This window comes from Lynx canadensis, chromosome D1, assembly GCF_007474595.2.
Source record: "Lynx canadensis isolate LIC74 chromosome D1, mLynCan4.pri.v2, whole genome shotgun sequence".
Lineage (NCBI taxonomy): Eukaryota > Metazoa > Chordata > Mammalia > Carnivora > Felidae > Lynx > Lynx canadensis.
Window position 1 is genome coordinate 99886249 of NC_044312.2, and position 23077 is coordinate 99909325.

Here is a 23077-nt window from a genome sequence, read left to right on the forward strand (position 1 = left end):
TTTTATTTCTAAATTTTCTTTCTCATTTTATTTCTAAAGCGGGGATACTTATTCTACCAAAGATTCTGAGAATGAAAACTTACATGACAGGCCTGACAGTCACGACTTCCCAATACTCGGTCTCTCTTCTTGCTCCCTTAACCTGCCACAGGACCTCAAACTGACCAACTGCATGTACTGCTAGGTGAAAGGCTAGTTTTTCTATAAAGCCCAGCAAGGCTGATGTTTTAGTGGGCCTGCTTTAAGGGGCTAAAGAGGATTTTTCTTTTTCTTTACATATTTTCAAATCAGAGAGAAGTAATGCCACTGCTCTGTAAGCCTTGAACTTAGAAGTAAGTAACAGATGCAGTTTCCATTTTGTCAGACTAGTCTGTACTGTAATTACAAGCCCTGGGGCAGGGGAGTTTGAAGGCAGACCTCATCTGGTTGGGAGGACTGAGAGACTGAGAGACTTCACAGAGAGATGGCACCGGGATGGAATCTCACCGTACAGGGAAAATCTCAATGAGGAGAGGGAAAGGAAGGTATTCCTAGAGTAGAAAATTAGAGGCAATGCCGAGGTTATGCTTAGATATCACTAAGAAGTTGGAATGGAGAGCTACGGTTAGTTTCTTTCACCCTAAGGTTGCTCTTATACTCTGCAGTTTATACAGCCACTCCAAAAGTTGCAGAAAATCCCAGATTCTTTGCTTCAATGACCATCACACCCCCTGGGGGAATATTTCCTGGGAACTTAGCTCAGCACTTGCCAAGCCAAACCACTTGGCCAGTTTCACAGGTGCAGCTTACTAGATGATCTTTATCTAGGTTTGTACTATTTACACGTATGAGTCAGTTCATTATTTCTTGCAGGTGTATCTTAAGAATACCTACACGCATTTAACTAACCCCTGAATAAACTCTATAGATGTTTCATTATGTTAACAGCTTATATAATATTATGGAGGACCACTGGTATAGTACCCTTATTGTAGCTATACCTTGGATGCAGTTAGACTAACTGATGGGACAGCACTTTGAGCAATCCCAGGCTTTCCTAAAATTTTTCACGGCCCAACTTGCATAGGCAAAACCGAAGCCTTGGCGCCCTCTGGTGGCAGACTGGTTCTTAGAGTCCAATAAGCTTCTCGACTAGAAACAGGCAGGTATTATGAGCACAGAAGCCACAGGATAATAAACATGGCACATTTTCCTAGATCATCTTTACTGAAGATTTTTCGGGGAGGGGGGAGTGGGTAATGCAAAAACATTTTCATATTAAAACAAATGCATATAATATTGAATAGAATATAAAATTTACATTACTTCTTGCAACAAAGTAAGAGACATCAAAGACATTTCAAGGTAGGCTACTCATGAACTTCAGGCTGTATTCCTAAACCCTGAGGGAGGGAGGACACCCCTACATGCTCACACTAATATTATGGGCGCTGCTCTTTTGATAGAGAAGTCTGAGGAGCAGCAAATTAAGTGCTTGCTCATTTGGCAACATCCAGTGGATTACTTAAGTAGTGAAACCATATGCTTTCTCATTTTTTAGAGCATTTTAACCTGCTTTAAAAAGGCCTGAGTAAATAGGAGCTTTATGCTTGAGTTGAAATTATTTCCTTCTAAAGTGATTTTTTTCCTCCTATAAATGTTAACATGCTTAACTGAGGGTATGACATGCGAGATGGTCAACATCCTAAGAACCCTGCGGACTTCAGTCTGCGTTATCAGATAAGGAGTTATAAGTACACTTTCCAAGGGCATCATTAGGAATGAAAAGTAAACTACTCACCTTCCGCAACAACAAAAAACAAACAAAATTAACGACTGAAGAAAATGTTATAAGATTATAATCACATAGAAAAATTATATACAATGAAAATAATTTAGGGACTTCGGCAAAGACTTCTAAGAAAGGGGGCTACTGAAAAAAAGGGGGGGCTACCGCTGCTGTATATGCTTTTCATATTTTATATGATAAGAATTTCTTTGGAGGGGGGAAAGAAGCCATTATGCTTCCTTTCCAAATCTTGTTTGTTCTCTGTAATTTTCCCTTTTTTTGTTGTTGGCAACAATTTATTACTTTGCAATAAGAAACTGAAGGAGTGGATACCCCTGTAGACAATTTCCAAGGTAATTTAGCAATGGTCTTTTTTTTGAAGAATGAGAGGGTGAATCAAATGTGCTTAGAAGCAGATAATGAGAGGCAGATTCTGGTGGATGCTGAGGTTTTAGGGTCTGCTAAAGAAAAGGTATTCATAACCTCCCATATAGTTTACCTTATTAAATTTCTTAAGTTTTATAGAACCATTTCTTTCTTGAGAATGTACTCTACATTTTAAAAGCCTTAAAATTAAGACTCAAGTCACATGACCACCTGCCTATACCTTTAGGAAAATGCAACTTTTGTTTTCTAAGTAAGGAATCTGAGGCACAAACATCCCATTTCAGAATAGTAACTAAGGGGAACTCTCAGTGGTAAATTACGTAGTGCTGGGAAAAAGAACAAAAAAGGCAGACACCAAACACCTCCATTTTCCCAAGATTGATTATTAAAAAAGCGCGCCACACTGTATAGAAATCAATGTTCTCTCCCATAATTCTGTGCATCTGGGACTATAGAAATGTCACTGTCCCTGCCCCACATCTTCAAATTAACATTCTCAGGTCACAACAATAAGTCTTCCCAAAGGGGACCTTCCGGAAAAACAAGCTATTTCCTCGGCTCATATTTCCCTGGAAAAAAAAATAAAATAAAAACAAATAAAGTCTAGTGTGAACATGAGGTCAGCCAGTCCAAATCAGCACAGAGATCCAACTGGACACGTTTCTGGAGACGTGACTAAAATGGCCAGGAAAGACTGGGCTATCACTGTACAGAGCAGCAACGTGCACTCTGACTCAAGCCGAGCTTTCGTGGAACTTACAGTTTTGCCATGCGGGTAAGGCAAGAATTTCTGACTTATTTCGACAGAATTCCCAGTTTGGATTCTGGCTCTGCCACTTGCCGGCTGGGTTATCAAATGAGTCAGTACATATAAAGTGTGGAGACAGTCCTACCACTCGCCAAGTGCTAGATTTTATTTACTTTTTAATGGAATGGTCAGGTCTCTATGAAGTACTTCTAAAATGTTACAATTAAAGTAATAACCTTAGGAGCTTAAGTGACTAGACTCAAGTTAGACTGGCTGCACACAGATCCCGCTCTCACAAATACAGACTCTATAACCTTGGGTTATATAATTAGTGTTATTTAATGATTCAAAGTCCCAGTTTCTTCAGATGGGAAGTGGGATGATAAAGAATGGTACCTATGTATCCTCCTCATATGGTTATTTTGAGAGTTGCACGAGCTGATACAGGCTGTCAGCACGATGCCTGATATATAGCAAATACCCCATCAAGATTGCTGCTCTTGTCCTAAGCACTTATGGGACTGACTGCTCCCTCGACAAGGTGTCTGATACCCTAATACATTTTCTATCTGCTTTCTTCCGACAGCAGGGGGTTAGTTAGAAAGCAGGGAAAGAAAGGCCATCTTTCCTTTAAATGGGGACCACGATAAGAGACTGCCCAATAGAGAGTGTAAGACTCAGAACGGAACCCAGAACGTTCATGTTAGGTGTGTATGGCAATCATTCGTGTTCTAGCCTGGACTCACACAGGGCTTGCTGGGCTGGCACACTGGGCAAAAAGGCAGCTACAGTAGCACTTAAGCCTTTTTCATTCATAGTTTAGGCTGAGCTCTGTGAACAAAGGCCTTTCTCACACGCATTACAAGTGACATAACAAAATGCAACAAAAAGCTTCCTCATACGCTATCTTCTACAATCCTCTAAAAAGTGCTTCCCGCTTAAAAACAGCTTTAAACTGATGGCCATTAGAAGTGATCCCGTGTTACATTCAGCACACAGCCACCCATTTTGGTTCCTAATAAAGCTTTGGCCAGACTGATTGAGACCTGTGGTTGCAGATGACACACCTCACAATAACAAACCCAGAAACTGGAGTCTGGACAAAACCATTCTCTAAAAACACTCCAGAAGTAAGAGGCCAGCTCCATCAATATCACTGTGACAAATAATGTCGTAAAACAAACAGCTTCTTGTTTCTCAGTTTCCTCTCTACTGTAGGAAAACACCTGAATATATAAGGAGATTGTGGGAAGTTACAAGAAAAAAGATGAGGTTGGAAAAAAATAACCTGAAATCGAGGCCATCATTTTAACCACCAGGATAACTGTCTACCTGGACCCTACTTGTAATTTGAATGTGATCGCTCAAATGGCTTCCAGGTCACATCCAGAGATTCTCAATTCCTCATTACCCCTCCTGATGACTTCTCAGCAGCACATTTTTTGACTATGCTGGAGCGATACATGGAACACTGGAAAGGGTGCATTAATTGGTAGTTAAAGGGTAAGCTACAAAAATTAACCTGGGATTCCAGAGACGTTATTTAAGAAAACAAACAAAAACAAAAGAAAAGAAAATAGAGAGGAGGGGTGATGAGGAAGGGAGGGAGGAATGGAAGGAGAGAGACAGTAAGACACTAGTACCTCCTTCTGCAGCATGCACCAGCAATCTATCCAGGAAGTATATATTGGGGAGTAGGGAGGGCATCCACCAGCAAGCCTGAAACAGGAAAAAAAAAAAAAAAAAAAAAAAAAAAAAAAGATTAGCTATTCAAATTAACATTTACAAAGCGTTCTCTCAAGAGTTCAATAAATCTTTGTCAAAATACTCTCTTACCTAGAAAGTTCCCCAAGAGACAATTTTAGCTCTAATGAAACAAATATTCAGAAAGGGAAAAAAGAGCAAGCATCCCAAAAGGATTTTCCCCCCTCATATTTAGGTTTTGAAACAGCAAGGAAACAGAAACGTCAACCAATTAGGCATTTTCTAAAACATCTGGGTTTTCAATTTGTGAACAAATATAATTCTAGAACACAGCAATTATAAGCAGGGAAAGGAGATTTAAAAGCTAAGTGATGTTCAACAGAGCCTAAATATGGCAATGAATCTAAACAGTGGTGACTACATACTTTACTCAGATATAACCCGTAATCTCTTCCTCCCTAAAAATCTGTCAGGGACAGTAATACCCTCAACTCATTCTTTTACTACGCTCTGGGTTAAGATGTGGCAGGTGCCCTACTGGGCACAAAACAACCAGAATGTGACATGACAGGAAGTATGATAACTATGCTCGAATCTCCACACAGCTATCTATTTGATACCTTGTTTGAAAACAGTGACACGTCTAACGGCATATGGCGCCAGGCACTGCACTGGAACTGTCCTGACTTAAAGAAAGAGGCAAAACTCCTGCCCAATGCGGTCGTGACTCGGCGTCCAGAAGCTAGAAATCGGTGGTGTCCACCACTGTACCCCCATCCATCCTTCTCAGCCAACACAGTGAAAGGTTAAAAAACTTCCCATGAAAAAAAAGAAAGAAACTTTCTATGGACCAAATCTCCTACTTTTCTTTCTTTAAAACTTCCTTTTTCCATGAAGTCCCTAGGAAAGAAACTTACTTTCTCCATGAAGCCCCTACAAGCTGCCACTCAACCCGACATATCCTTTGTAAGTTTCATTAAAAGGAAGATAAAGACTTCAAATAAAGGAAAGATATAGAAATAGAGTCATTTGATCACAATCCCACCTTTTCAGAAGAAGACCTAAACTACAGGGAAGGGAATATTATCTGTAAGTACTTGAGAGATATTCTAACAGAGGATATGAGACGGCTGCTTATAACAAAACATACATTGATGCCATGCTGGTACATGGGGCATACAGGGAAAAGATTTAGGAAATCTAGTAACGGCATCAACTGTACTTTTCCTCCCCAAATTTCTCCCTGGACTGCTCTGCCGGGCAGGCATACAGGCAGCCAACTACTAGAATAAGAAATGCAGGGCACTTACCCACAGTTGTTGACAGCCATAAGATTAGAGACAAGCACAAAGGGATAGGTCAACATACTGGCAAAAAACTGTGAAGTGGTAAAAAGACAGCTAAGTTATTAGGTCATTCTGAATCTTTATTCTCTTCCTTCCTCTCCCTTAAAGCCCTAGCACCACTGTGGGCAACACTCCACCACTAGCTTTGCTTTCTCAGTAGCTCACATTTTTGAGCCTGGAGATGCTTCCTCCTCTTAACATACCGATACATCCAACACTTTAACAAAAGGCCAGAAGGCATCTCGTACCGTGACAGAGTCCTCCTTCAAATAAAACTGAATTACATTATTTAAGAGAAAAAGTAAATGCAATCAAATACAATGAAGCATTTCAAAACACCCCTGAAGAAAGTAAGAAAACATGAGGTCCTTCCAAAAATGATGGAAGTTACTTCAGAAGTCAACTACTGGAAAACTCCACAGACTCAAGAGGGTGAAGTTGTCCGGTACAGGATCAGTGGGGTGCCGCGAGCAGCAGGCCTGAGACTTGGGGGCACGGTGGCATAGACCAAACCATGTGGGCTTATTAATGCCGCTCCTGTGACAAGGGGACCCTGGGTCATTCTCACCTCTGAGAAACATTAATGAACTTGAGAGACATTCCTGTGAGACATCTGTGATGACATGACCCAGATGAAATTGAAAAGGAAACAAAACACAACTAGAAGGTTAAGGGGGTTTTAAAAAACTCACTCCTGTGACAGCTTGGGAATAACTCTTCATTTCACTCATGGTGGAAACCTAAAACAGGAATAAAGCCTTTTCAGAATAAGAAAATTAAGATGATGCTAACAGCTAATTGTCCCCACTCATATCAATATATTCGATCTCTAAATTTTTAGTTTGACAGCCTAAAAATTAATTTTGAGATGAAAACATAAAATACTGATTGTGACCATAAAAAGGCAGTGAACTAAATCATCAACTTGATTCAACATTAAGAGACAAATTTGCATTAGACTACGATGGCTTAGGAACAAATGTGATAGATCCAGGATTTAAAAAAAAAAAAGAAAAAAAAAGTAACCTTTTCTGATGTCCTAGAAATCCAATCCCTGGAAACTACATTTGTGGTACACCTGAGGGACAAGTCACTACCTCTACATACACCCAGCTGTGCACCAGATGCTGCAGAGACAAGTCTCCGTACTCTAGAAGTGGACAGCGTGGATTCAGTCCTCCCTCTGTGTGCGTTCTATTTCCCACTATGCTATGGGGCTGCCTGTGCACGAAGAGGCCCGCAGCTTCCAGGAAAGGCTAATTCTCAAAACTTCCCAGGCTGAGGTTTCTAAAAAGCCCAAACCAGGAGTCCCATTAACACTTCAGATTAGATGAAATACCATTAATATGCTATAAAACTGTCCTGCTTTGCACTGCCCTCCAAAATTATGTACCAATACAGATGTGATCTCCTTGCAGCACAGAGACAGGGCTAGATTTCTTAGGCTGACTCAGCCATACCCTAAGGACTTTTTAGGTGCATCTTTTCATGGTAAATAGCATAGGTCATTCCATCAGGCTTTGAAAAGTTGACTGATAATGTTTAGCTATATAATGATGAGTCTGGCAGGTAATAAAGTGCCACCTTACTTTATCTTTTTTTTTTTTTTTTTTTTTAAGCAGGCTCCATGACAAATGTGAGGCTTGAACTCAAAACCCCAAGTCACATGCTGTACAGACTAAGCCAGCCAGGTGACCCACCACCTTACTTTAAAGCTACCCAAGCTGCCCAGTGAAAACAATAAAGTCAGCACCAGCACATCTCATCAAGATCACAACCTACCCCACTGTCCAGTGCATAGGTATTGACGAGGTAGGCCAGTGAGTTACAGAGCCACAAAGAAATGATGTCACCTAGGAGGCGAGGAATAAGACCCCTACATGAAAAACAATAAAAATAAGAGCCAAAAAATGTGATCAGTAAAAAGATAATCCACTCAATATAAACACTTCTTAAAGACAGATTTTAAAGTCTTCTAGAGAACTGAAAAGACACTGACCGCCAGAATCTAGTCCTAACTAGTTCATTCTACATAATGTAACTATACTAGAGGCTAATCTCTAATGACTTTCCCATTTCCCCCCCCCCTTTTTTTTTAAAGGAGACTCCATGCTGCGCATGGAGCCCAACACAGGGCTTGAACTCACAACACTGAGATCAAGACCTGAGCTGAGATCAAGACTGAGACACTTAATGGATTGAGCCACCCAAGCAACCCAATTTCCATTTTTCAAATGCAGACCAGCTATACATCCTGGAGCTCTGGCCAATGGTTCATCTTACTATCAATAACTATAAGCAAGAGGGGACAAAAATGTGCCTGCTTCAGAGAAGAGACTTAAATATAGTTTTGACTTGGGAATGCAAGCTGCTGCAGCCACTCTGGAAAACAGTATGGAGGTTCCTCAAGAAACTAAAAACAGAACTACCCTACGACCCAGCAATTGCACTACTAGGTATTTATCCAAAGAATACAGGTGTGCTGTTTCGAAGGGACACATGCACCCTAATGTTTATAGCAGCACTAACAACAATAGCCAAAGTATGGAAAGAGCCCAAATGTCCATCGATGGATGAATGGATAAAGAAGATGTGGGATATATATACAATGGAGCATTACTCAGCAATCAAAAAGAATGAAATCTTGCCATTTGCAACTATGTGGATGGAACTGGAGGGTATTACGCTAAGTGAAATTAGTCAGAGAAAGACAAAAATCATATGACTTCACTCATATGAGGACTTTAAGAGACAAAACAGATGAACAGAAGGGAAGGGAAACAAAAATAATATAAAAACAGGGAGGGGGACAAAACAGAAGAGACTCATAAATATGGAGAACAAACTGAGGGTTACTGGAGGGGTTGTGGGAGGGGGCACTAAGGAATCTACTCCTGAAATCATTGGTGCACTATATGCTAACTAATTTGGATATAATTTAAAAAAAAAAAAAAAGAATGTATGGGCGCCTGGGTGGCTCAGTCGGTTAAACGTCCGACTTCAGCTCAGGTCACGATCTTGCGGTCCATGAGTTTGAGCCCCGCGTCAGGCTCTGTGCTGACAGTTCAGAGCCTGGAGCCTGCTTCAGATTCTGTGTCTCCCTCTCCCTCTGACCCTCCCCTTCATGCTCTGTCTCTCTCTGTCTCAAAAATAAATAAACGTTAAAAAAAATAATAAAAAAGAATGCATAATAAGTGATTAGGAATAAAAAACATGTAAATCATAATAAATGAATAATAATTTTAAAAATACATATAATTTTGGCTAAGGTATTTGATACTTAAATTTGACAGGGCCAAAAATGGCTACAAAATCACAAAACAAAACAAGAATGGCCCAGAGATAGATGAGGGATATCAAAAAACACATTCCCAGGGCCTGGGTGACCTAGGTGAGGCAGTATGCAATTGCGGGATGAACATTACCCCACAGACTGAAGACCGGGGTTCAAATGCCACTTCCACTACCTATCAGCTACATGACGGGCAGCAAATGAAATTCCCAGAGCATCAACTTTTTTTCACCTCTATAATGAGAATAATAGTAACTACCCTGCCTATCTCCCAGGCGATTTGTTTGGTTTTACTTTTTTTTTTTTCTTTCAAGTAGGCTCCATGCCCGACGTGGGGCTTGGAACTCACAACCTTGAACTCAAGAGTCGTGTGCTCCACCACCTGAGGCAGTCAGGCGCCCCTCTCCCAGACTAGGATGCTCAAATAAAATCAGTGACATGGAAACCCTCTGAAAATGAAAAAGGACCATTTACAGTTTCTGTTGTTAACAGAAGAATGACAGTAGTAGTCTAAGTTCTTCTAAAGGAAATTCAAGGGAACGGATATAGCCTTGCAAAAACATGTTACTCACAGGATAAGGAAGATACATGTTAGGTAATTCTCCCATTTTTCAAAAATTAAGTTTCCCTAGTTTATCAACTGTACATCATTAGGAACTTATTATAAAGGTAGAAACTTGGAATAAATTTATTTGTTAAAACAAAATGAAAAAATCCCCCCCAAAAAAACAAAACCCTCTAATTTCCAGTGTTTTAGATGTCTGGAAGTAAAAGTTTGGGATCTTTACAAGAGAATTTAAGTCAGAGGGACCTTAATAGAGTTTAACATGAAGTAAACCCAGAGAGTACATGTTCTCCAGGGATTAAACAGTCATGTCCTTATTTTCATTAAAGCTTTCCACTCCCACAAATAATCACACACAAATCAACAATTTACTCACGCAAAAAATCCTAGGATGCCTTCTTCACGATAGATGGTTACTATGGAGTCATAAAGTCCACTAATGTACAGAAGATGGAAAGGCAAAAATACATGAAGATTATTTTGGAACTACTAAAGAAAATGTTCAATTATCACTTTTGACAAGGTCAAATTTATATCCCACCCCCTTTTCTGCCACCCTCACTCTGTAAAGACAGTTGAATTTGGGACAGGTGTGGAGATATTACTACCTAGTTACACGGAGTCAGGGTGAATTTTGGCTTTAGTGTCTCTGCAACTTACTCTGAGATCTTGGGTAGCTTCTTAAACGTGCCCAGGCCATTTTCTTCTATTTTCCCTTTTCTGTGTGTGTGCATATCAAATGATATATCAACTTGATCAAAATGATATATCTAAGGCACCATAAAAATGGAAAGCACTTTTGACAGCTCAGAGCCTGGAGCCTGCAGCCTGCTTTGGATTCTGTGTCTCCCTCTCTCTCTGTTCCTCCCCTGCTCGTACTTTGTCTCTCTCTCTCTCAAAAATAAATAAAGATTAAAAAAAAAAAAAAAAGTAAAGCACTTCAACTGATCTCCTTGAATCCTTGGAAATAAAAACACTTACCAGTACTTGGATTCTCTGCCGATGAACTGTACCATAGATCTCAGAGTGATCACTGCAGAACACAGAGAAAAGATTTTTAAAACTACGTCGACATAAATTTTGATAGCCCTGAAAAAGAAAAAAAGTTTTTTCCACCTAAAGACACTTTGCTCTCTGGGTAAACTGGATAAGTGCCAAAGCAAGTAAGCAAACAAAAAACAAAAAACACACAGGCAAGGCACTTAAGTGAACTCCCACATCAATCTGTCTAAGCAGTTGGAGAGGAGAGATCATGCTCTAAAAAGTAAGGTCACAAATCAGATTTCAGTTACCAAGTGCAAACATACCGTGGAAGGGATGTGTGATGAGGGTAGCAGCAGAACGAGCCATCATCTCTCGAGTTGTCTAGAAACAATCAACACACACTTCTGAGATCTAAATAAATGACATTCAAATTCCTGTGAGAAGTAATGTGGGCGACAGGGCCCTCCTGCCCTGAACGTAATACTGTAACACAATGTCATCATCTCAGACTGCTCAGTCGTGGATTTCAACGTTCTGTTGGGGTTACTTCTCAAAACTGATGTGCAAAGCAGATTTCGGCTATCTTCTCGATTTTACAGATTGGGGGACAAAAAAAAGGCAAAAAGACAGGGAGGGTCACTAGCAAATGGTAACCAAGCTGGAAGAAAACTGTGAGGCCTGTGTTTTAGATTTTGAAGTCACTTTCTCACTGTGAGTGATTTCACACTCTGATATCTACATTATTCAAATGTCAGGCTCTAGTTAATCTGTACCAACACAACAACTCTGATTTGTTTTTCCACCACAACCATGTAACTGCAATATCTCAGAAATGCTATTTATCCTAGTTTATCTTTCTTGTCCAGGACTCTGCAAAGAAGTAGCAAAGAAAATTAAATTACAATACTTGGAGGTAGGTTGTAAATACACCAGGTCATTCGTTTATGCATTTAAACATTATCTTCAGTTATTTAGTTAAGACAGCCCTCATGGTATGGTAGTCCTGAGAAGAGCCTGTGGGACAGGATGGGCCAAATGAAGTTAAGAAAATACAAAATGTATATTAATACATGTTCCTCTATTTTTTAATAAAAGTAGAAACTTTATGGAAACAAAGTTGATTCATCTGATAGCTACACTTGTAGTAAGATTTGCTTTGGAATATATATTTTATTTATTATTTAAAACTAATTTCTGGGGCGCCTGGGTGGCGCAGTCGGTTAAGCGTCCAACTTCGGCCAGGTCACGATCTCGCGGTCCGTGAGTTCGAGCCCCACGTCAGGCTCTGGGCTGATGGCTCGGAGCCTGGAGCCTGTTTCCGATTCTGTGTCTCCCTCTCTCTCTGCCCCTCCCCCGTTCATGCTCTGTCTCTCTCTGTCCCAAAAATAAATAAACGTTGAAAAAAAAAATTAAAAAATAAATAAATAAAACTAATTTCTTCCATTTATTTGAAAGAGAGAGATCATGTACATGTGGGAGTAGAGGAGAGGCAGAGGGAGGGAGAGTGGGGGGGGGGTGGTGAGAGGGGTGGAAAGGGAGAGAAGGAGAGGGAGAGAGACAGAGAGAGAGGGAGGGAGAGAATGAATCCCAAGCAGGCTTCATGCTCAGCACAGAGCCTGACATGGGGCTCAATCCCTGGGATCCCTGGGATCATGATCTGAGCTGAAATCAAGAGATGGAAGTTCAACTGACAGAGCCACCCAGGTGCCCCTGGAATATATATTTTAGAAAGCAGCATTTGGGGCACCTGGGTGGCTCAGTCAGTTAAGCGTCTGACTTCAGCTCAGGTCATGATCTCGCGGTTCGTGGGTTTGAGTCCCACGTTGGGCTCTGTGCTGACAGCTCAGAGCCTGGAGCCTGCTTTAGATTCTGTGTCTCCCTCTCTATCTGCCCCTCCTCTGCTCTTGCTCTGTCTCTCAAAAATAAATAAACATTAAAAAAAATTTTTTTAAAAAAGAAAGCAGCATTTACGAGAAAATTACAACCTCACTAAAAACGATTAGACAATGTGAAGACTAAGAAATCAAAGAGTACTTTTGAAAGCCATAAATATTAAGTCAGGTATGAAACAAACTCCTAAGGTAGGAGATGGGAAGAGGAAAATGGGTGTGAGGAACAATCCCCTAAGTCAGAATAACATTGTAAAAACTTTTATGGATAGAGGGGCATCTGGGTGGCTCAGTCCATTGAGGACTTTGGCTCAGGTCATGATCTCATGGCTTGTGAGTTTAAGCCCCACATCAGGCTCTGTGCTGACAGCCCAGAGCCTGGAGCCTGCTTCAGATTCTGTCTCTGTCTCTCTCTCTGCCTCCCCCCACCCCCCGCCCCCGGCCCCGTTCACACTCTCTCTCTCCCTCAAATGTAAATAAACATTAAAAAAAAAAAATGCTTTTCCAGAGAGATGGATAATATCCAATTCTAAAGGACCTGGCCACTAATTTAACACTGTGCCAGATGTTTACAACTCCATTAGAAAACTTTCAGGGAAAACCTCTTCAATTTTAAAGATGAGACGACCACAAAATTAGTTTCCTTCAAATGCATGCAATCCAAATAGCTTTTTTTTTCCCTTTTTTATGATATCTATATAGAAAAGCCCAAATTAAATTGAAGGTCTGATTTCATTTGGAACAAACGCTGAACACACAGGCCTGATGATCCTAATTCCACAAAATGCCACACTGCATACACTGTGATTTTGGGAAATAGCACAGGACATAATTTGTCTCTTACCTCTTTGATAACTTGGTCGAAGGAAGGTGTGACTTCTTTTTGTACATTCCCAGGGCCTAAATCCTGGAAATCAATACGAAAGACAGATATCTTGAAGGTTTTTTTTCTTTCTTTCTCTCTTTCTTTTTCCTTCCTTCCTTCCTTCCTTCCTTCCTTCCTTCCTTCCTTCCTTCCTTCCTTCTTTCTCTCTTTCTTTTTCTAATTTTTTTAAAGATTTTTTTTTTAAGTAGTCTCTACATACCACATGGGGCTTGAACCTACAGCCCCAAGGTTAAGAGTTACATGTTCCACCAAATGAGCCAGCTAGGTGCCCCTATCTTGATGGTTTTAAATAAAACTGTTCCAACACCTGGCCACTCTGTACACCAACGCTCACTGAGATAAAAGGAAAACTGACTGCTTGTCCCTTCTCCTAAAGAGGACCAAAGAGCAATAATAATCTGCAAGGGAAATGGGCCACCCATGCATACAAATAGGCTCCGACATACCTCAACCTTGTCACATTCCTGGTAATGCTACAAAGGAAAAGAAAAGAAAGGATGATTAGGGCTGTCATAGTGTCATTGAGAGAGGACATAAAATGAAAGTAAAACAGTTTTTGGGTTTTTTTTTTTTGTTGAATATCTCCAATAATTTCTATTTCTATTACCAGTTGGAAGTAAGTGTCTCTAAGACATCTTATTACTAAGTTTAACATATTGGCCAGCTAGAGGAACAGGCAAATGCTCATGAAAACTCTCATCTAAGAGAAGAAATGGGTGCCTGGATGGCTCAGTCAGTTAATCATCTGACTCTTAATCTCAGCTCAGGTCTTGATCTCAGGGTTGTGAGTTCAAGCCTCAGTGTGGGGCCTACTCAAAAAAAATTTTTTTTAATAAAGAAATAAGTAAATAAATAAATAGATAGATAGATAGATAGATAAATGAAACAGGACAACAAACCAAAACAGAAACCCAAGGGCATTATTTACTAAACATACACGTTTAGCAGAAATAAACTGGTATAAATATACCCTAGGCCTAAGGTTATGGAAAAAGCCTCATGGCTTTTTCATGAAAAAGCAGAACCAATACCAAACAACCCAATTAAAAAATGGGCAGAGAATATGAATATACATTGTTCCACACAAAATATACAGATGGCCAACAGGCAAATGAAAAGATTCTCAACATCACTCATCAGCAGGGAAATGCAAACCAAAATCACAATGAGATACCACCTCACATCAGTTATATTGGCTGTGAACAAAAAGAAATAACAGGTGTTAGAGATGATGTGGAGAAAAATGACCTGATTCTGTTGGTGGGAACGTCAACTAAGGCAGCCACCGTGGACAACAGTATGGACACTCCTCAAAAAGTTAAGAATAGAACTATCGGGGGTGCCTGGCCGGCTCAGTTGGTAGAGGATGAGACTCTTGATCTCAGGGTTGTGAGTTCAAGCCCCATGTTAGGGATAGAGATTAGTTAATAAAAAAACTTTTTTAAAGAATTACCATACAAATCCAGCTATTTTACTTCTGGATTATCTGAAGAATATGAACACTAAATTGAAAAGATATACGCACCCTGATGTTTATAGCAGCATTATTTACAGTAGCCAAGATATAAAAACCTAAATGGCCATCGATGGATGAATGGATAAGGAAATTGTGGTATATGTACATAATGGAGTATACTGCTCAGCCATAAAAAAGAATGAATCTTGTCATTTGAGACATGGATGGACCTTCAGGGTACTAAGTTAAGTGAAATAAGTCAGAAAGAGAAAGACAAAAACTGCATTTCACTCACATGTGGAATTTAAACAAACAAAACAAACCAATTCATAGACAGGAAGAACAGGTTACCAGAAGGGAAGGGGGATGGAAGATGAGTGAAATGGGCAAATGGGGTCAAATGTATGGTGATAGATGGTAACCAGACGATCACTCTGTAATGAACACAGATGTCGAATTATAATTTTGTACACCTGAAACATATGTTTTGTACCAATTTTATCTCACTTAAAAAAAAAGGAAGTAGTACCAATATCAAATTAGGGCAAGGCTCTTTTCTTCACTGCACAAAAGAACAGAGAATTGGTGCCAAGTCTGAATAGCTAAAATCGCTTCACTTTTCCTTTTGTATCTGACTGTTTCTAAAACAGGCGAGAGAAGATTTTGTTCTCTTTTAGAGAACTTGAACACTGCCAAGGCTCAGACTAGATTGGAAGAGGAAATATTATTTGTGGGATACTTCAGAAATAGAAGATGGGCTAGGTGAAATAAAAGAAGCAGACAACTGAGTCACTAGTTATACCAGATTAAAAAAACAGACAATACTTCCTATTAAAAAAAGATTTAAAAGAAAAATCAGAAGAAAGGGAGTAAATGTTAAGATTAAGCAATATGATGTTTTCAGGTCAAATTCCAAGTCTTTAGTTAAGAGTAATTCTAATGGTTTCAGGTGTATTTTAAAATTCTCACTCATGGGGCACCTGGGTGGCTCAGTCGGTTAAGCGTCTGACTTCGGCTCAGGTCATGATCTCACGGTTCGTGGGTTCAAGCCCCGCATTGGGCTCTGTGCTGACAGCTCAGAGCCTGGAGCCTGTTTCAGATTCTGTGTCTCCCTCTCTCTCTGCCCCTCCCCTGTTCACACTCTGTCTCTGTCTCAAAAATAAATAAACATTAAAAAAAAAAATTAAAAAAAAAATAAATAAAATAAAATTCTCACTCATTTCTAGGGGCGCCTGGGTGGCTCAGTCAGTTATGTGTCCGACTTCGGCTCAGGTCATGATCTCACGGTTTGAGTTCAAGCCCTGCGTCCGGCTCTCTGCTGTCAGGGAAGAGCCCACTTGGGATTCTCTGTCCCTTCTCTCTGCCCTTCCTCTGCTCTTTCTCAAAAATAAAGACACTTAAAATAAAAATTTCCTCCTGTCCTTTCTATACTATTCTGAACAGAATTTAATTTCATTCTGGTTCAAATATACAGAACTCTTTCTTATAAAAGGCTAACAGTTTCACCAACCCTGAACTGGTCTCTCTTCCTGATTGTATGGAGCTGCTTTTGATACTAAGTGTAGTACCAATCCCCTGTTATATTTCATTTGGCTACATGTGAAACATATATTCAGGGTACCTGATTACCGGGAGTTTATTACTTTCTGGAACATACAGGACCTTGTTCTCAAGTAGTACTTTCACTTTTGCTCTAAGTCTACACATGAAGCCCACTAGAGGACAGCTGTCTTTCCATACGTAAATCTCACTCGGGTAAGGGCAATACTTTCACTGAGCCCGGGGGAGGGTGTGGCTGGGAATGAAACACTAGTAATCAATCCACCAAAAATACCTGCCCATTAGGACTCCATTACTCTCACCCACGGGCTACCCACACTTTTCCACATTCAGCCCACAGGCATGACAAGAATAAGTATAAGGTGGAGCGCCTGGCTGGCTCAGTGGGTAGACCATAGAACTCTTCATCTTGGGGTCATGAGTTCAAGCCCCGCAATGGGAGTGGAGCTTACTTAAAAACATAACAAAAGAATAAGTGTAAAGAATAATAAAGTGGCTAAAGGGTGAAACAGCTTCCATGTGAGGAATCTACTGAAAACCTTTCCAACTCAAAAATCAATGAAGGGTGAAGAGAATTTAAAATTGAAGCCAATTAGCATTCATACATGAAATTTAAGGAACAAAACAAATGGGGGCACCTGGGTGGCTCAGTTGGTTAAGCATCTGACTTTAGCTCAGGTCATGAACTCATGGTTCACGAATTCAAGCCCCACACTGGGTTCTGTGCTAACAGCTCAGAGCCTGGAGCCTGCTTCGGATCCTGTGTCTCCCTCTCTCTCTCTCTCTCTCTGCCCCTCCCCTGCTCGTACTGTCTTTCTCTCTCAAAAATAAATAAAACATTAAAAAAAAAATGATCATGGGGGAAAAAAAGAGGCAAACCAGGAAACAGACTCTTTACAGAGAACACACTGATAGATATTAGAGGGGAGGTGGGCGGGGGGGGGGGGATGGGCGAAATAGGTGATGGGGACTAAGGGGGGGCACTTGTGGTAAGCAGAGGGCGATTTAAGGAAGTGTTGAATCACTACACCGTACACCCAAAACTAATATTACACTGTATGTTAACTAATTGGAATTTAAATAAAAACTTAAAAAAAAATGAAATCGAAGCCAATTAGATCATGAAACTAACAAAATCAAGACATGGTCATCAGATGATAAAACATTAGAACTGGGGTAATGTGAAAGCCTACAAAAGTAAATGAAGGATTGTGCCCAGTACTATTTAAATAAGCAGTTAGTGGGGTGTCTGGGTGGCTCAGCTGGTTAAGTGTCAGACTTCAGATCTCTGGCTTTCTTAAAATCAAATGCCTCAGATACAGATAGCCAAAGTTCCACCTCTCACCTCTTCCCCTACTTCCCCAAAATTTCTACAGCCCTGCAGTTGACATGGACCTTGGTGGTTAAAAAAAATATTTTTTAATTTATTTAACATTAACACATTTGCAGAAACAGTGCACAAAATATAAATGATGGAATAAATAATCACACGACAAATATCCACATAGCCATGATCCAGGTCAAGGAAAATCATTTCCATTACCCCCAAATGTCATGCGTGGTCCCTTTTCCCTTCCCTCTTCCCACAAATAACCACTATCCTGACTTTTATGTTTATCTTGCTAAGTTTTTTAAGAAAATAAGTTTGTGGGGCACTTGGCTGGCTCAACAGGTAGAGCATGCGACTCCTGATCTCAGGGTTGTGAGCTTAAGACCCACATTGGGCACACAGCTTACTTTAAAATATAAATCAATAAAAAAACCTTCCTTTTAAACATAAATACATAAAAAATAAGTTTGTAACAGAAAACATTTTACTAGGGGTAATGATAAGAAAAAAATAACTTCAGAAAGAAATATGTATGTTTTAATCAGCCTCCTTCCTCCTTCAAAGAAATCAAATGAGCTATGCAGGAGATCGAATAATTGCATTCATTTTCTTCTCAGAATGACTGATTCACAGGACGAAGGTTGTGTAGATCAAAGTCAAATGCTTCATTTTATACAAATTCCCCTTGCGTCCCAGGAAAGAATTAAGAATGGGTATTTGGGGGCACCTGCGTGGCTCAGTCGGTTAAGTGTCTGACTCATGACACTGGCTCAGGTCATGATCTCACAGTTTGTGAGATGGATCCCTGCGTTGGCTTGGCTGACAGCTCCGAGCCTGCTTGGGATTCTCTCTCTCTCTCTCTCTCTCTCTCTCTCTCTCTCTCTCCCCCTCCCTCCCTCCCTCCCTCCCTCCCTCTCTGTCCCTCCCCCACTTGTGCATACATTCTCTCTTTCTCAAAAATAAATAAATTTTTAAAAAGAAAAAAAAAATGGATATTTGAAGAAAATGTTTTCAAGAGGAAGAAAGATCACGGTCATAAATATATCTTTAAAACTGCTCTTGGGGCACCTGGGTGGCTCAGTCAGTTGAGCATCCAACTTCAGCTCAGGTCATGATCTCCTTGTTCTTGAGTTCAAGCCCCGCATTGGGCTCACTGCTGTCAGCCTGCTTTGGATCCTCTACCCACCTCTCTCTGTCCCTCCCTCACTTGTGTTCTCCCCCCAAAAGTAAACAATTATTAAAAAAAACAAAAAGCAAAAATAACCCTGCTCTTGGTCAGTAGAACAAACTGCATAAAAGGTAATCTAAATCTTTGGGAAGATGAACTGATGTTCTTACCTGTAAAACTTTACCATGGACCACGGTCCCAAGGACTCCTGAGCACAGTCTTGGAGTTAAGCCTGTGAACAACCCACGCTTCCCGTCAATGCTGGCGATGTGCTGAGCTAAGAACACAAGTCAGAGATTTAAATTCCAGCTGAAAGAAATAGTTACATAGAAATTTCATGTCAACAGGCTTTCTATATCTTTTCTTTCCATACCTCCTGCCTACCTATCATCATCCTCAATGACCTCCAATTCCAAATAAATCAAAAACACTTACCATAACAAAACAGACCAGGAAGCTGACATACTTGCCGCCCAAAAATATTTCGTCCTATTGTTGGAGGAAGAGGCTCATATCCCACCTTTAAAAACAATAGGATGTATCAATACTAAGCAATATTCCCCAAAATACCTTGGTTGTAAAGTTATAATTTTTAACCTCAGTTAAAATACAGCATACGTTTTCCGAGGCAATGATGAAGTATCATCCTTGTCAGTTTCTTATTCCCTCAACTGATAACACTAGTTTCAATGAACTCCAAGCTTCCTTTTGTTTGGTTCAAATTCTACAAAGTAAGCCATGTAGCTGAGCTGGACTAGTATCAAACTGAAAACAGAGTAAGGGAACTTTTGTGTTAGGAAGGCTACAGTTTACTGAGGCTCAAAAATATTTTCTAAAGAAAATCTAACACATTTTAAATAAAGTAATCTCCATGCCCAACGTGGGGCTTAAACTCACAACTGGGAGATCAAGAGTTGCATGCTATACCAACTAAGCCAGCTACGCTCTCCAAACACATTTTTTATATTTGGACAAAACAGAAGACTAAGCCAGTATCCACTATGGATTTGGCTATCAAGATGAAACACTCAAAAGGCAAATGCAGATACGGTTGGATAAGTCACGTGGGAAATGATTATAAGCTAAATCCATGTTAAACAAGCTGATTGTCATTAATAATCTAATGAAGACCATTTTAGAGTTAATGATTATCATTTTATTTCTACAATATATTCAGCATTCTTAGTGCTAAAGAGAAAGTTGAGAGAACGAATGCCATAGGACTTGGTTTTGACTCGTTATTGCCGTGATTCTTAACCTGTTCAATTAACTCCTGACTGAGCTCCCTCAAAGTGCTACCATACAACTATTTTTAAAACTGAGTATTTGGGGGGCACCTGGGTGGCTCAGTCAGCTAAGCATCTGACTTCAGCTCAGGTCATGATCTCGTGGTTCATGGGTTCCAGCCTCGCATCAGACTCTATGCTGACGGTGTGGAGTCTGCTTGGGATTCTCCCTCTCTCTCTCTCTCTCCCTCTCTCCCTGCTCCTCTCCCACTGTCTCTCAAAATAAATAAATAAACTAAAAAAAATAATAATAAAGCTGAATATTTGGAAATTTCACCAAAACCCTTAAAGACACTTGGCAACACACAGAAGTTAAGTAATCAGGGCTGAGGATATTAAAATTTTTGAGACAAGAGCTCTAGACGTCACTAAAAAAACACTGTCTCCTGAAGAAGTACTGAGCTCATAGCAGATTTACTGCAAAATGTCATCTCAAGACACTATTTAGCTACAAATGTGCCAATTCTGTTTTAGATGTCATAGCACATTTCAATCAAAGTCTTTGTTCTTAGTTAAAATAATTTACTTTATAATAGCCTTTTATGTACGGAATCTGAATCCACATGGGTCAGCCAAGCAACACATAATACGGAGTAGCATCAACTCAATAGTAAGAAAAGTGGCCCTCCTTAGGGTCTTGCATGTTTCTGACAGAAAGGTAGATGGCAAGGACAGGGGTTCTAATCACTGCTCCCTTCCTTGGAATAATGCATGACATAATTATGTCAACTCTCAACAAGAGTTTAAAAAAATGAATGACATGCCCATCACAGGGAATTCCAGAAAGGCAACTGAAAACACTATCAAATAGTGTACCATCAGTTAAAACCTGGGTTACTTGCCTGCGAATGTAAAATGTCACTTAAGGATTATTTCACAGTAGATTAGAAACTAACATATATGCTTCAACTCTTTCATCTGAACTATTCCAAGCTCAGACAGATGTGGTTTCCACTGTCATGAGTCACAAGGGCTGCTCTTGGGAGAGCGCTCAGTGAGCTCAGTGAATCCTCTCACTTCTGAATGAGCTCCTTGTGTTTACCTGGGTATCTGGTGCTAAATCTCAGAAGAGTAACAGTAGCAAAGAAAAAAGAAGAAAAAAAACGCTAATCAAGTGTTGGCTCCCCTTTAATATCAAATTTGTCTTTAATATATTTAATGTCTTGCGTTCGGGCCGGGGGAGGAGGTGAATGCTAATTTCAGAGGGGTATGCAGGGAGGGTTGGGAAGCTCTTGGTGGCAACTGGCCAGTATCAACCTCAGGGATGAAAAAACAAAGTTCAGAGGAGCCACCGGGCAGGGCAGGACAGGCAGTTGGCTACGGGGAAAGGATCGGGCCTCCCCGCCTTCCCCAGGAAGGAAGCGAGACCTGGGGAAGGCCCATGGGCAGTGGAAGAGGCGCGGGCAGTGGAAGCTGTCCCTGCGGGGAAGGAAGGGGCAGCAGGGAAAAAGCAGCATCTCAGGGGACTGAAGGCCCGGGAAGGCTGGAGCCGATCGCCAAGCGCGGAGGGCAGCGGCGACTAAACAAGGCGCCGGGCGGGGAAAGGGATGGCGACGACTCATACCTGGATGAGCACCTTCACGTACATGAGCGGCTGGGACAGGATGGTGAGGCCGGAGCCCAGGAGCACCTGACTGGCTGCGTCCGCCATGATGGCACCCGCGGACGGACAGACAGACCAAGCCACCAAGCGACCGAGCCGCTCCCGTATCACGTGCCAGGGCCGCCGGCTTCACTGGCCCGCCCGTGGCGCGCGCACACACGCACGCACCGGCGCGCGCCTCTCCGCCCAGTCCCCGCCCACCGCCCCGCCCGGAGAAACGGCAGGCGCTCGCGAGCCAGCGCAGGGGTCGGGGCGGGGCTTACAGGCCAGGGCCGCATGCGTTTTGTAGTGGGATCCGCGCCCTCCACTAAGAAAGGCAGTTTCTTTTGCGCTTGCGCAGGCTGGGAGCCTCGGAAGGAGAAGAATGGGCGTGGCAGTGGGGCGTCTGTGACCCTGACGGCAAAGGCAAGGTCAGAGGAATAAAAGAATTGGAGAGTTCTCTGTTATGCTTTGCCTGGACGGTTGCACTTTGGGCTGAAAGAGCGGTCCTAGGCTGGCGGACTCCATTTTGTTCTGTGTCCTCCATCTTGAGTGACTATGTCCCCGACATGGCCCCTTTTTCTGGGAAAACCTGCAGAAAGAAATTCCTGCTCACTCGCTAAAACCCCCTCCCCTTGAGTAACTTCCCGCTCACCCCTTCAAACTTCCCATACAAACCACGCCTGGCAACCTGCACAACGGGACTCTGATTCTTCCCCAGCCAATCAGCTAAGGCCACGACCATCACCCCACCAACTACCCCTAGACCCCTGTGAACCTTTGTGCTTTTGAAACTCACTCTCTCTCTGGCATCTCACCGCTGCGTTGGTGCAGGTAGGAGATTGAGCTCGAGCTAGCTCAAATGAAGGTTCCTTGCTTTTGCATCAGACTCGGCTCCCTGGTGGTCTTTGGGGATCGTGAATTCTGGGCATAACATTTGGGAGCTCCTCCTGGATCCCCAAGACTCCCGAGGGACCCCCCCAACCCAGAGAGCCTGACTGGCCACGGTTAGTGTCTGTCCGTTCCCTGTCTCTTCTGTGTGAGCTCATTTCTGAAATTTTGGTAGTGCCTGGCGTGGTCTAAATGGACGCACTGGAGGACCACGGGCCAGGAGTTTCAGAAGACG

The 23077-nt window shown here is 41.4% G+C and overlaps 1 protein-coding gene across 3 annotated transcripts; it reads right to left on the bottom strand.

The window, feature by feature from the left end:
* Positions 1–1185: 1185 nt before the first annotated feature.
* MTCH2 (mitochondrial carrier 2) lies at positions 1186–22101 on the bottom strand. 3 transcript variants are annotated; one of them, XM_030331486.2, is made up of 13 exons: positions 21934–22098; positions 19519–19603; positions 19254–19360; positions 14016–14042; positions 13528–13590; positions 11118–11175; positions 10792–10843; positions 10187–10246; positions 7736–7829; positions 6646–6693; positions 5918–5985; positions 4547–4622; positions 1186–2724 (listed from the first exon to the last, which is right to left on the bottom strand). In XM_030331486.2, exons 1-13 carry the CDS (start codon positions 22018–22020, stop codon positions 2638–2640), a joined length of 912 nt encoding a protein of 303 aa, XP_030187346.1. In that variant the 5' UTR covers positions 22021–22098; the 3' UTR covers positions 1186–2637. The 3 variants fall into 3 exon arrangements, with proteins under 3 accessions (XP_030187346.1, XP_030187347.1, XP_030187349.1); XM_030331487.2 differs by lacking the exon at positions 14016–14042 and having other exon boundaries at positions 21934–22101; XM_030331489.1 differs by lacking the exons at positions 14016–14042; positions 19254–19360; positions 19519–19603; positions 21934–22098 and having other exon boundaries at positions 11118–11205.
* Between the last annotated feature and the right edge of the window lie 976 nt (positions 22102–23077).

Excerpts from the sequence above, each read along its gene's own strand:
- MTCH2 (XM_030331486.2), bottom strand. The coding sequence starts at position 22,020 with ATGGCGGACGCAGCCAGTCAGGTGCTCCTGGGCTCCGGCCTCACCATC. Across the intron at positions 10,844-11,117 it reads CATCACACATCCCTTCCACG|TGATCACTCTGAGATCTATG; the intron begins GTATGTTTGCAC and ends TGTGTTCTGCAG. Across the intron at positions 4,623-5,917 it reads ATGGCTGTCAACAACTGTGG|GCTTGCTGGTGGATGCCCTC; the intron begins GTAAGTGCCCTG and ends TTCCTGTTTCAG.